Raw genomic sequence first — 14,993 nt, 5'->3', positions numbered from 1 at the left:
CAAAAACCATCCCGGCTATCGTAACATTCTTGACACCTGAGCGGGATAAAGCGAGCGGCCATCTTGGATATAAACGCATAACTCATTTATTAAAAGGAGTCGCTTCGTCCCTGCGGCGTGCGGTGTCTAATGAAAGTTGCGCTGCAAAAACGTAGCGTCGCCGGGAATGTGTTGCCCGCGCGTTCTGGGACGTGTACAGGCTATAAAAATACCGGCGACCGCCGCCCGCGCCCGCGCCGCCGCAGCCTCGCGCCCCTCCATTTCTTTTTCAATCACTTCAATCAAAGGCTTCCATATTCGATTCCCGTTTGATAGCCGGATTGTCTGATATTTGAGAAAGTAAACGAACACGAGATCAATTACAACTCGATCTAGCAATTAACTGGCAACACCCGGACGACGTGATTCCGTGTAATGATAAAACCAAAACCAATGATTGAGTGAAATAAATTTAGCCCCAAAACGAGTTCTAATTTAGAGCGGCTCGAGAGCTATAGCGGCCGGCTTTTTACCGGCGCTGTTAATTTCAGCGGACAATGGGTAGAGCGATCGCCGAACGCGTCCGGACAATCGACACTCCATTCTGAGCGCACTTAATTGCTCCTTTCGCCATTGAATAATTTCCATTCCGGCATTACGTTTGTTTATTTCAACAATTTCCTATTGGCAAACAACTCTATCACGCGGCTGATCTTTCCTGGAATTTAATTGTCGATCGAAGTCGTCAAACGGAATGCCTCGATAATAGGCTCGATTGAATGAAAGTGGAATCAACTTACGTTGGAAGAGAACTGACCCATAGTTAACCTGGAGTTATTTTAACAGCCGAGCGCTTGGGTGGTAACGAGCGACGATATTGTCTCGAGACATAACGGCTGATTTTACGATCAAATCGGCCCAGTTGGTGCTTAATGTAAAACCAGTTTAAATACACTCGTAAATCTCACGAGCGCGTGCCCACGCCTCGCCTGACAGCTCATCTCACGCGACACGTGCATCTCGACACTTCTTTGACAAACCTGATCCCGACCCAGCCAACTCCACTATCAATAAACAGAGAGCGAAAATTTTCCTTCATCGAGAACGAAATCGAGATGCGATTTGTTTTGCCAACCGTGTGAGAAATTGAATGCCAAGTAATTCGAATGTTTCGGTTAAACCTTGCAACAGTAACTAATTTTATTGTGTCTGTAATGCAATGCGTCATGTTAAAATTTGCAATGGTCTACGCTTTGTCGCTTATGTCAATAAATTTATTTACCGTAACCTCTATATTATTAACCAGTATTAAAATATCAGTATATAAACATTTTACAGACTGAAATTTAGATTTTTTATTGTAAACATTTACTCAAGAAAGTGCTAAGAGAAGATATCTGCACGATTTATTTTACTGAGCTTAAACTTAAATTAACAATCGTGCTGTAATGCTCCACTCCAATTTTAATTGCTATTTAAAATTCTATTACCAAATGGCAACGAAACATTTGATTAAAAGATGCATTCCCATGGTGCGCTGGCGCGGAAGCGAGCTGTGCGAATGAATCCGAGATCACGTCGCACATAAATCCCTTCCCGATAGAACAATTAAAAGACGAGTTTGAAACAATTACGCAATCGCCCGGGGAGCGTCGTGACCATGGCGCATAGCGTGTTCCATGAATCTATCTAACACGAGGTGTAAAATTTTATGAAGGACATGTTTACTAAGAATAGCGGTAAAACATATAAGTTCGATTGTGCGATTTCAATGTTTAGAAACATAATCCGTATTATTTACTCCTAAATTAGGCAGGTACCTACTAAGTTAGTAACTTGTCTTTTAAATATCTCCGTAGGTTCGAGCCCTGCAGTTTCATTCAATATTCCAGCCGCAGCAAAAGCAAATGGCTATTCTTATGACATATTTGCAGGTGGTAGGACCTTGTGCAAGGTCCGCCCGGATTGCTACCACCATCTTGCTCGCTAATCCTGCCGTGAAGCAGCAGTGCTTGCACTGTTGTGTTTCGTCATAGAGAGTAAGACAGCCGGTGAAATTACTAGCACTTGAGGTATCCCATCTTAGGCCTCTAGGTTGGCAACGCATCTGCAATACCCCTGGTGTTGCAGATGTTCATGGGCGGTGGTGATCTCTTACCATCAGGAGACCCACTTGCTCGCTTGCCATCCCGTCGAATAAAAAAAAAAATATTTCAATAGGTACTTACAATCAGCAAAGATAAATAAATAAAACAATACCTATCCAACAATAACTAAAACCAACTCGTGTCGCGTAATAATGTCTACACTCTACACTGCTGTGCATATAAGTCAAAGTAAGGACACAGCCGCGGGGAAAGCATGCGAATGTGTAATGGAATGCTTTATCGAGTGGTAGCATTGTCAGTATTAATCGAAATCAATTGTTTTCCAGCAATAAGTCATAGTCTAGAGTTTTAATTGAGACTTGCTATCAATGCTATCGTAATATCTTTGCCTCGGGCCGCTTCCATATGGTTGCCTTACGTGCCTGCCGTAGGTCTCAAGCTCAAGTAATCGTGCCATCTATAAATTCACTTTAGCATTTTAAGGACAGAAACTGGAAGCGTTAGTCCAATTGATTCGAATTACGTGGTTTGTTTGTCTAAGAGAAATCGATCCTATACTTATGCTTTCATTAGTCGGGCAGTTTTTTGACACCGGTATATACACTAAGAGTGATGATAAAGAGACTAAGAGTAATGTCTAATTACATTAGTCACTTGCCAAGGCTTAGAGCTAGACTTCAGGTCATATTATAAAATTATTTTCAAAAGCTACCCATTGCTTAAATAGCACGTCACTCTCAAACCACACACAGAACAGTTTATTGTAATGCGTATTCTAGACATGCAGAGCTCAGAATCCCCAGGCCGCCCGATGTTTGTATAATGAATATTCCGCGCTCATATACATTTCCCCGAGCAGTGCATCTCGAGCGTTCCGCTCGCAGCGTCCAGGAGATCTGCATAGAGGCTGATCCCATTTTAATGGAGCGCCCGGCAAACAAGCTCTGGAGCCGCTTACGGGCAAATCCACTGGGATCCCAAGCGCCACTTAGCTTGCGAACATAGGTTTTATACGGACTGCGCTACGCTTTCCTACGCCTAACTCGGTTAACTGTAAAGCGAAATTTGAAACAGTGATGTAGGTACTCGAACAAAATATTTTTACATACATTATATCTCAGTTGGAGCACGCCAAAGCTACTCTTTAGTAATCTGCTGTCAGACGTAGAAATTATAATTAATTACAAAAGTGCTATTTCTTTGCAGCTATTCAAGTCTCTGAGCAGGTACAAAACGTCGCCGCCGAATGCAGCCTTTACACATCTCGCATTTATTTTATACGTCAAGATCTACTAAGACTTGTAGACACGTGACTTTACAACTAGCGAATCTGTTTACACTATAAAGACTCACTTAAATGCTAGATTTCCTCGTTGCTTTCTTATTTCACTGAGTAACATCATCATGAACTTTTAAAAATCTACAGAATTCATACATATACCTGCTTAATCATAACAAAAGTTCCAAGTCATGAAACTTATAAGTAACGCAAGTTCCCTTTAATTTCGCCGATAACCGCCTCTATAATTCCAGCCATCCACGATTTCACACATTTAAACGAGAATTAATCTGGCATTGTGCGCAGAGCGCGCAGTCGTTAATATTTCGCTCCGTATTGACAATGCGTTCACACTAAAGGATTTGATTCATTAGCCCAAGGGCTAACGGCCTCGATATAAAAGACTGCATCCTATTCGAAGGATGCACCTCCGCTGACCTTCTCGCTAACGAGTCGAGGATAATGATCATATTCAAAACGATGTGACTCGCCGAATGCCAAGACATAAACAATTACGATGATGATAAAGTAAATGTTCCCTTTGAACATTCCTGAACAATGTGCAAATGAATCACGTTTAAAATGCGAGGGTTCTTTTGTCTGTCATGTAAGTGTTTTTTAGATGGAAGAACTGTAATATTTACAGATATATTCTAAATGGTCCTGGTGAATTGAATTGGCGACCTACTAGTAGCAGTGACCAAAACAGCTCAGACGGCCTCAAGGGAGCTGACTGACACCGTCTTGCATTGTAGAGCGCATTGTCTGCATGCTGAATAAACATACTCAATTATTTACCACGTATTTTTTGCAATACCTACCTAGCAATGTTTTTCGCGGCACACCTTTATCCTCCGCGTTTTGGTTACTTTACCTCCGATAGGACGCATTAGTGGTCCATCCACAGACCACATCGCGGATATTAGTAACCCAGATAATTCGAAAACAAAGTAGTTGCGACGCGGCCTCGAAACCCCAGAGTTGAATAAATCATTATCGATTTGTCTTCCTTAGCAGGTAGATATCTGAAACATGCCAAGTATTGTTATTCATTCAAATCTTAGTTTACACGAGCGGTGTCTGAATACTAAAAAACGTGCCTCATAAAAAATCATTTTGATCACAAACACCCAGGCGGAAGTAAAATCTACTCCTGCTTCATGTTTATTTAGAGAAGTCTTATTTAGAACGAGAACTTATAAAATATCTGAAAGTCATTGACGAATAATCGGATTTACAACTATTAAACCTTTTGCAAACATACTAAGCAATGATAAGACCTGTATCTGTACCTATCTTCGCACAAACTAGTCCTAATGAATCCAATTACATGTATCCTTTTGTTCCAAGAGGCAGCCTATTTATTTGCAACTTTTCTTGCACAAAGTTATGAAAAATGTATAAAGTTCTGGTTTTTCATTCATTTTTCATGTAGGATTGCGTTACTTAATTCTACACCCTCAACTGTGCCCGTGTCAGGTAGCGTTAGCATTTACATATTATTAGAATTTTGTATTTAAGTCAGTCTGTAAACAACGAACAAAAACGTTTAGTTCAGTTTCTATCATGGGTGGGAGCTACGGTATAGCCAACATTTTGGGGAAAATAAATCGAAAATTAGGTAAAATCCTGTTGTTTGGTTTGTCTGGTACAAATCTTTTGAAGAGTGCTCATGTTTTACGTGATTATGATGCTAGTTTCTTAAAGTAATGATGGTTTTAGTATTAGTTGTATAAGAGTAGTATTTCGTTCTAACCCCCAAAATAATGCATGTCGTGCTTTTACTTTTTTTTATTCTACGTATGGCCATCGCGCCCGTGGAAAAAGGAGAGATGGCCAATTTAATTCAGTATGTAATGATTGTATAAGTAGAAGTTTTCTGAAAAGTATCAGGAAGTACTGACAATGTACCATGAATTATGTTACCAGTCGAAACTAAGAAACAGCATGTAAACAACAATGACATCATTCATGGGTATAGCAAAAAAAAATTAAAAACAGTTCTCGTCGAAGACTGGCTTCAATGCAAAGAGTGCCAGATTTGGACACATGAAAATTATACTGGGTTTGGCGACACGTATTCCTATTAAAAAAAGATATCAAAATATATACCAAAAACTACACTAAACCTAGAAATGTGATATGGCCATCTTACCCCTACTGCTATGGCCATATTGGCCATCCACCCGGGCACTTCGGGAGAGATGGCCAACTATATATTTTATTTATTTATATTTCGTACGATTATTAGAAATTCTGACTTACTGGCTTGACATTCCAAAGTTAATTATTTAAAGTGTAAATAATTATATAGATTCCCATGGTAGCGCATAAATTCTCTTTTTTTTTATTGGTTTTAATAAAAACTATGGCCATCTACCCCGGACTTACCCTATGTATTCAATTTGGAACAATTATAATGCAATGCCATCCACAGTGCGTGGTTTGACACATACATAATGATGATTCGACTATATCAAAAATTACCATTGCGAAGTTTTAGTAAATCACTCACAATAAAAAACTTGCACAAAACTCTGATAAAAAGCTAAACAGGTAGATAATCGTCGCCAACAATAACAAACTATTTAAATTAACGTTCGAGTTATTGATAAAAATCTAGAAATAAGTGACACAAACAATCCTTAAACTTCAGAATATCATCAACGAGCCCGGCATTCGAAATTTTCCACGATTTGTATTCCGTCTGGATAATTCGCCTTCGCCTTGTCGAATCCCTTAGTTCCGATGCAGACTATTTTAAATGTAAAGACGGCGCATTGCATAATCACCAACGTGATTCGCTATCAGTATTCGATACTAAATATTTATTCCCACTCTGTTTTTACATTACTTTAAAGCGATACGTCGCAATAATGTTGCACTGATGGTATTTGTGAACCTTCTAAAGAGACTTCCAGATGCCTGTCGTTTCCTTTTATAAACAATTTTGCAAATTATTAAAACAACTCTTAAAAAAGAATAACAATGTGCACCATAAAATGTGTAAATTGATCAACTAAATTAATCCGACGTCTTCCGTGCGTGAGTGGGGCTGGTAAGGAATAAGGAAACATTTTTGCATCTCAATTCGACGTAAGTCTAGACGAGCCAGAAACATATAGGTGTCAGTAAGCTGGTACTTAAACTTTTATCACTTTGATATTGTTTATAGCCCCGCGTATAGTATCAAAGTCATAATAAAAATTGAATAGCTTAGCTGCTCCCACCAACCGCCCGACGCGCCGTGACGATTGTTTCGACTACCGGTTTTAGATAATTATCTTTTTCATCACACAGCCGTCTCACTTCGATTTTTAATATAAAGACAGATTGGGCATTAATTAAGTCGGCCTGATGAGTTCTCGGCGTCCCTCTCGCACATTGTCATTACGGCCGCATGTAGAGGCGAGAAGTTTTTTAATTCGTTATTATTCTGTGGCGTAAAGAAATGTTAATTTGAGGCAGCGTGAAATTAACAGCGGCTGCATTGCCCTTTGTAGGGCCGCGGCGGCGGACTTAAACACACAACGGGTGACGAGCTATACGCTCCTTTCATAGTCCACTCTCTTATTTGCACTTGAATTACTCTTTTTGTACACTTTCATTAAGAGCTCCGAGGCATGGGTTGTTAAACATCGATTTGTAGTTCGAAGCACAATCGTTTGTGCTTAATGTATAAACTTTGGAATGAATGGTCCAATAACGTCATGATTATGTTCGCAATGCTCAAATCATGCCATTACTAATACCTGAGTAATGTTCCATTTGAATCTCTTTAGCGCCCGTTTATTGTTATTACGAATTTACTAAGTCAGACAATGGCCACTTTAGGTCATATCTGTTTGATATTAATGTTATTTGAAACTACTCGAAATATTAAACAAATGTTCTACTTCAAAGGACTCTATTGTTTTTGCAGTGGTACCGGGTTGACAAGAGTCGCCTCAGTCCGCAGCTCTTGCAGAAGTTTCGTCAGCTGGACCCTGATGAAGACACTAAGGCGTTCTTGTCGGCTTCCATCGATAAGTCCACCTGGGTCTGGACGCAAGTGTGGTACCTCCTAGCCAAGGCTGTTCTCCGGCATTTCTGGTCCATCACCGATATTAATGGGTACGTATCATTTGAAGACACTACTGTACTATTACTAGCCCTTTTGACGTAATGTGAGTTTACATGTGTACCTAAATATAAAGTAAGTACGGCTCTCTTGAGAATAGTCTTTTCTCATTGTAACAAATACGCCATCAAACTTTTTGATTTAAAAGTAATGAATCATTTCTTTTACAAACGATGAATTGCCATTTGAATCACTACAATTGGGCATTATTAAGTGCGTCCAGATTCGTCCAATTACGCCAATTACACTCCCGGTAGCTGTAAGTATGTATGAGTATATTATTTCCTCATCCATTGTGTCGTGTATGCACAAATTAACTAATTCAGATACTGGCCGTTGCGCTTTCAATTAGTCGATAACGTTCTATCGATAAATTGAACTGGGTTCAATACCGAGTTCAATTGTCAGCCAGTAGTTCTTAGTTATAAGACATTAAATATTTCTATGTCAGATTTTCATACTACTTACTGAGAATAAAATATAAATTATGAACACGTCGTTACACATCTTTACATCTACATTACAATAAAATTTACAGTACTACGTGTGTATGTGTCCAGCCGTTTCCAGAAGTTTCGCATGTGTCCTCGACGTTACCATAATATGTACCTAATATCATTCTTAAACAAACATCGATGTCGATGTTCCAGCTGTCCGGATAATCACTGGTCGCGTCCGGGCTCGGAGCTCTGAAAACGATCACGGCGGGTGTCTATAGCCGGCCACTAATAAATAATTTAAATAAATTGACGGACGAGATTTACTCATTGGCTGTTTCCGTCTCTCAATTACGTTTTATTTATCACTTGCTACTTCGTCGGCTCAAGAGGACCGCGGTGCGACCCGCGCCTTTGATTTGCATGCCCGTACGTCGATTTGGTGTCGTCGTGTCAGCCCGCTTACGTACTGATGCGGTCCATACCAATTTGAATTGATGCAAATTAGGGAATACCAAAAATGTATACCTAATTAAACACATGACATTTTGAGCTCTGTTAAACCAATTGCTTCTAGAATAAAAATGCGTATGTTACCGCTAAACGTAGTTCAAACAATACAATCCTGCTTTTTCCTCTCATGAAAACCATATTTTGTGCAATTAATTCGAGTTACAAATACAAATACATTAATAAAAGAAGAAGTAAGATCATGCTAAGATTCTCATTTATAATTTCTATAAAGTACTTAATCAATATTACATTCCGGTACTATTAACGCTTTCTAAATCTAATTTCCTATAAACCCCAGTAAATTTTCTCCAGGATATAATCAAGGCCGGGTTGTAAGTGTATGAGGCAATAAGCACTGGGCTCCATACACGCCCGTTTCCTGACAAAAATATTTAAACGAACATATTTTAAATGAATGACACTTGACAGAATTGATTTTATCAGTGTCAACACACGGAAATGTAGGGGCATCCTCATTTACACAAATTGAATTTGATTTTGATTTGACAGCTAATTTAATGTCAATTCAAGTCCTCCGTAGAAATCACATATTTATTTATTTATTTATGTATTTGGGCACAAACGGTACAATAAAACTTACATTGTAAACAATGACATCAAACATTGACCATCAAAGTTGCCACAGGTTATATATTAAACAATTACTCTATCTATATAGCAAATATGAGATTAGGTTATTTATAGTATTTACCTGGGAAGACTGAATAGGCTTATTGGTATGCTCCGTTCACAATTGTAATGCGAATAGAAAGTACCGTTAGCACAGCAGTGCGCATTGATCATGATTTATTTATTTGATATCAGTACCTTTATAAAAATTTATAAAATAGTTTTGTATTTATCATATTTGTATTGTTTACTGTAATCTGCCACTGTATTAATGGTCGTTAATCGACTTTACATTGGAGTTCTATAACATGATTGTTTACGTAACAAACTTGCCTGATTTTAACCCCCGGCGCAAAAAGAGGGGTATTATAAGTTTGACCGCTATGTGTGTCTGTCTGTTGCACTGTAGCTCTTAAACAGATGGGCCGATTTGAATGCGGTTTTTTTTATTTGAAACCAGGGTTTCTAGCGATGGTTCTTAGACAAGTTTTATTAAAACGGTTCAGCCGTTTTTGAATATTGGACTTTGAAGTGACAAAGTCGGGGGTTTTCCAACCTTTTGTTGGTTAGGTTATGTCATTAACTTTTCTCAGGCAATAGTCTTTTGTCTTTCGAAAGAATATACGTTTGACTGTTCTATCAACAAATACTTCGCAACTGTTCTTTATTTGCACACCCTACCATTGATAACAGAAATATATCATACATTGTGTAAAATTGACGTTTTAACTCATTTCTATTCTGATACCTAATTGATAACAGGTATTTAGTTTTGGACATACCTTTAGGCTACGGCTTAGGATAACACCAATTACAGAAATGTTTCTTTCTGCGAATCGGGAGTCACACATACACACAAATTTGTGATTCTGACCCACACAGATAACGAAATCTCAAAACTTTTTCATTTTTCGTCACTAATAGCCAATTCGATCGTCATAAGTAACCAACACATAGAACTTAAGGTATTAACTATTAACAAGTATATAAAGGTAAATAGAACGACTACATTAATTAGTTATTCGGGAGTAACGCATTTCAATCGGGCGCGTGCTAATTGGCCCGATACCACATATGGTTCAAATCAATTGGCAATTGTTCAAAATTCGAGCATGGTTCCATTACATACAATAGCAATAACCATAGCATTTTTGTCAGATCCGATCGCAATGCCAACAAAAGTTTACTTGATTTGATGTTAAAATTTAGCTACATCATTTTTGGGTTATAATAGTTGTAGTATTATCATTATCAGAATTTTTGTTTAAAAAAACATAATTTAAAAATACGAAATATTTGTTTCACAAGTACCTAATAGGATTATTTAGTTTTACAATTAAATACTGAAATAAATAACTGTACCTACTTCGTTTCATAAAAAAAGTGCTTCATTCGCTTATGTTTTACAGTCAACGTAATAAATAAGTGATCACTTTTGTACCTTGTAATTTTAACACCATGTTTGAAAAGCCATACGAAATTGTGTACCGACTAAAAGCGACAAGGTACAAAACTGATCACTTATTTATTACGTTGACTGTACCTAATAAAACTTAGATTGTAATGAAAGTGGTGTTAACTTCCGGATACTTTTAAAACTTGGATTATTTTAACAAAACCTACTAAGTGATAAACCGTTAGGTAGAAGTCATCATGTTGTGAAAAACGAATCCACTGTTTTGGTTGGGTCACGGAAGGTGACTCGAAGCTGTTATGTACTTAATTCTGTTTTGTACTAAACAACACGATACATTGAAACTGCTTGCACTCCAATGCCAATTTTTGCCATGCTGATGACCCTCGCAAGTGTTTTCCATTGGAATACAATACGGCTAACAAAATACGTAATTGAAACCTCGTCACCGGGTTCGATGACAGCGATCGGGCACCAATTTGCCGGCACCTCATTACGTTTTATGGGCACTCAATCATTGGCCAAATTATGCACACGCCGTTATATTCAGTACTCACACTTGATAACCGCGACCAATTTTGTATGTGTCACTGTCACTCCTCAAAGAAGCGAGCGAGAGATGGAGATGAATCTCGTGAGCTTTCAAGCAGATCCAACTGTATCACAAGTACAGTGCTAGAATCAATACGTTACTCTTCTCGAAGATTATCGCATTGCAAACGTATCATTACTGTAATGTTCATTTGTACGTACGTGACTACCGTTGCAAATGCATGCAAATTATTAATCGTAATTTAGTACAGTGGTAAATTCAACTTTCTAAGCAAGTATGTCATTATTCAATATTTAATTGAGAATCATGTAGTCGAAAATGATGCTGCTTTTGACAACTTCTGAAAGTATGAATGCTATAATAGGTTGCTCAGAAAACTCATGAAACAATATTGTCTCCTAGTTTATGGTCTACGAGTTTATGTTATTCAATCCATAAATTAGCCAAATATTGCCTAATACCTACACCTAGTACTTACCAATACCCTATTATTCGCCCCTGCAATTCATGTCACCCCGGAACCGAAAGGCTAAGGCGGTTTTTTTTAAGAATTTGCCTATGCAATGAAATCGAAATATTAAACTTAAATTATTTAAAAGTTCCCATGAACAAAGATAAAGATTAATATGTACAAGTTACCTGATTCGCTACTTCTTTGACAGTAAATTTTAAATTCCCTGTTTTAAGGTTAAAGATAACTTAAGTTATGCCTTACAACATTTTTATTGTTAATATAAAAAGTTACTCCGAAACGTGTATGATTAAAGGACCTTCACATGCAAATATCTCCATAAACGTCTCTCGCTTGACATTACCGTGATTGTTATTGCAAACATTAATTACCGCGACCTTCTTAAATCGCGAGTTAATAACGCAATGTAATTATATTCGGTCTCGCCTGTTAAATACTTTATCTTTTCACATTAACTCTTAACTGCTCGTTTTTGTTAGCAATAATTACTTCTCATATTTCGTTCCCATTTACGTTCAACAAAGGGGACTTTGTCTCAAGTTCCTCATTTACCTTTTCTTTTAAACATTAATTTTATTCCTAACTTAGGAGAAAAGGAACTTTACTTCAGAAATACTTAATGTGTTTAAGTATCCTGGTACCTTTTTCTACTTTTGCCATTTATGAACTGAAGGTAAAGTTTTGTTAATGCATTATATTCTACCACCACTACGGGCAGAATGGGAGCAATTTAGCTTATTCAATCGCTTGAGCCTATTTTCCGTAAACAGAGGCTAATAGCACAAGAAATAGACCATTCCTTGGTCCTACCGTCTTTTGATGCGTAATTACGCGGCGTTTCTTGCGCGACGTATCTGAACGTCAACAAAAGCTGGACGCCAGTTAACTATTAGTAGGAAATATTCAGGCGGGCAATAAGATTAACGTTATTTATTTATTGTGTGCAGTAAACCGCCGTGTGGTCCGTATTCCGCGGCGGTCGCCACTTCTCAGCAGCGCGGCGATCCTACGATAGTGTACCATTAGCGCGAACACTCGCGCCGGCATCCAATTGTGCGTTTAGATATCGCATACAAATGTCGATCGCGCGCTCCGGAGCGAGCGGCCGCGCCGCGGCTCATCTGCATTCAATCCCATTGTTGCGGTTATTATTGAATGTATGCGTAATCGCTAATTTATGGGCCCCGCTGACCACTCGCGTCACAACTGATCTAATCTCACCGGTTTGGTGTTTAGGATTCAGCAGATCGAGCGCAACGGCGTCGGGTTACGATCTATGTGCTTGTTAACGACTACAAAGCAGAGCTCATATACCCCTGGTTATTCAAATGTTAATACATACGTATATTTTTCCTCCACCGTATATTTTCGCTGTGATAAGCAGGTAATAGCAAGCATTTCAGGCATCAATTTGCCTGAAGAGTTACTGCAGAAAAACTTGTTTGCATCTTCAAAAGGTGGTTGATTTTTTTGATATTCAAAAGTGCTTGTTTCAGCCTAAATTGAATAAAGATATTTTGACTTTGACTTTTAAAAGATTAGTTACGTTTCTCCTACCGTTTTACAGTTCTGATATACTATTATACCAAACTAAGATAGATATGTATCTAAAAAATTTCTAAGTGACAATTGTAATTATCTGCAACAAAAAGGCGGCAGGGTCGCAATAGGGAGCGAGAGCCGTCCGCGCCTGCGCCGCCGTAAAAAGCGCAAAGAATACACCTCGATATGATCGCACAAAGGCCGCTCCTGAATCCTACCTCAATGCTAATTTCCACTATCGCGCTCGCCCTCATTCATTTTCAATCGGAGCCAGCTTCTGCTTACTTCTATTTTTTTTAATCACATTAAAGAATCGAATATGGTGGACGTTTTTTTGTGCAGCTGGTGCGTGCGACGCGATTTATTTATTTGCGGGTTTTTTAAAGCGACATTCCGGCTCGCTGTATACTTGTGTCTACCCGCAATTGGCATTTCGGGCTAAGCGCGAGGTATACAAAGTCGCCGGTTTTAACGGTTGTTTTTAACGCTCGACTCCTCTCGCGCAAGAAACGGAGGATACAAATAAATTATTAATCGTTTGTCCTGTCTTTTATAAATTAAAATCCGTGCTTTTTTTGGTCGAGCGCGCCCTGGCCGAGTATTTTTTGGCGTCGCGTTTCATTGTCTGTCTTCGAATTTATTAAGCTTAAGCCAGAGGTAAGCAATTAAACCTGTGACAGAAATTAATACGAGCACGGGCCGGGGAGCGGTCCTTGACCGGTTATTAATTCACAGCTTGTGTGCTTTATTAATCCACGTATTATAAATAAAGACCTTACAGCTTAGTGGTAGCCGTAATAAAATATCCCGACGCGGTGTAGGTAGACACAATTTATTAAGAATATCAAAATTATGACGACTTTATAAAATAAGTAATCAAGGTAGGTAGGTACACCTTGTTACGGCGAGAAATAAATTGAAGCAAATTAGATTTCTTTTATGTGCCTGACACTTCAAACACACCGGTAATTTTCATGAGGAACGTAAATTAAAATTTCCCCGCGTCCTGGTGCGCGTCTCAGGGAAATTCAAGAATTATCTAATTACGCGTGTGCATAAAGAAAAATCACGAGTTTACTTAGCAACCGCCCGGAAAATTACCGGCATAAATCACCCGCGCGGCGCTTGATTTTCCATTCGCTATCTTTTACGCTGTTATTATTTTGATTTATTAGTGTTGGTAATGAAGGCGAAGGTACGTCTCGCATTGACGTACCAGAAATCCGGCGCCGTTATCACTTCGCGAAATTGCTTTCCCTTCTTTGTATTAGGCGCCTGACTTCAATTAATGTTTACCAAATTGTATTTCACGGCCATGGAAAAACGAACTATTTTACAAATTAATAAAGTAAATGGGACATTCTACTTTTAAGTAGCCATTAATCTTTTGTGAAATATAAGGCATACCTGGTGATTTTTTCAAGTGTAAATAACTTAAATAAAAACTGAAATAACTAAATTAAGGGGCTGTTTCACTATCCATTATTAGTGTTAACTGACGGTTAAATGTGATGCCGTCTCCTTATATTCGAACAAAACAAATAGAGACGGCATCACATTTAACCGCCAGTTAACAGTAATCAATGGATGGTGAAACAGCCCCTTAATCTTTTAAAGCAAGAAAACATTACATTTATAGAAATTTTGTGGGAAAAATTGGTAACTCAGCGGTAAATACACCAATTTCCATACAAATGGTGGGGACATGCATGTCCACTACGTTACCTACTTTATAGATAATAATGATTGCTTTTTATATGTAGTGATAATTTTAAATGTAAGCTTAATTATGTGCCTATTTAAATGATTAAGGATATACCAAACACTTTAACGTTTTTGTAAAAAAAAAATTGAAAAACACATTAAAAAAAATACTGGTCAAAGAAAAGTAGAATGACCCGTATTCTGAACACGCACTGTGTAAACTCGAGATATGAACTGAACAT

The 14,993-nt window shown here is 38.2% G+C and overlaps 1 protein-coding gene across 5 annotated transcripts in view; it reads left to right on the top strand.

The window, feature by feature from the left end:
- LOC141430621 (protein-L-histidine N-pros-methyltransferase) overlaps positions 1-14,993 on the top strand; it is a 62,399-nt gene that overhangs the window by 16,564 nt on the left and 30,842 nt on the right. For all 5 annotated transcript variants that reach the window (XM_074091422.1, XM_074091420.1, XM_074091421.1 and 2 more), the window contains one exon: positions 7,289-7,479. In XM_074091422.1, the coding sequence (XP_073947523.1) occupies positions 7,289-7,479 (191 nt within the window). The remainder of the gene's footprint in view (positions 1-7,288; positions 7,480-14,993) is intronic.

Source organism: Choristoneura fumiferana, chromosome 8, assembly GCF_025370935.1.
Source record: "Choristoneura fumiferana chromosome 8, NRCan_CFum_1, whole genome shotgun sequence".
Lineage (NCBI taxonomy): Eukaryota > Metazoa > Arthropoda > Insecta > Lepidoptera > Tortricidae > Choristoneura > Choristoneura fumiferana.
This window is presented reverse-complemented; position numbering and strand designations above follow the sequence as displayed.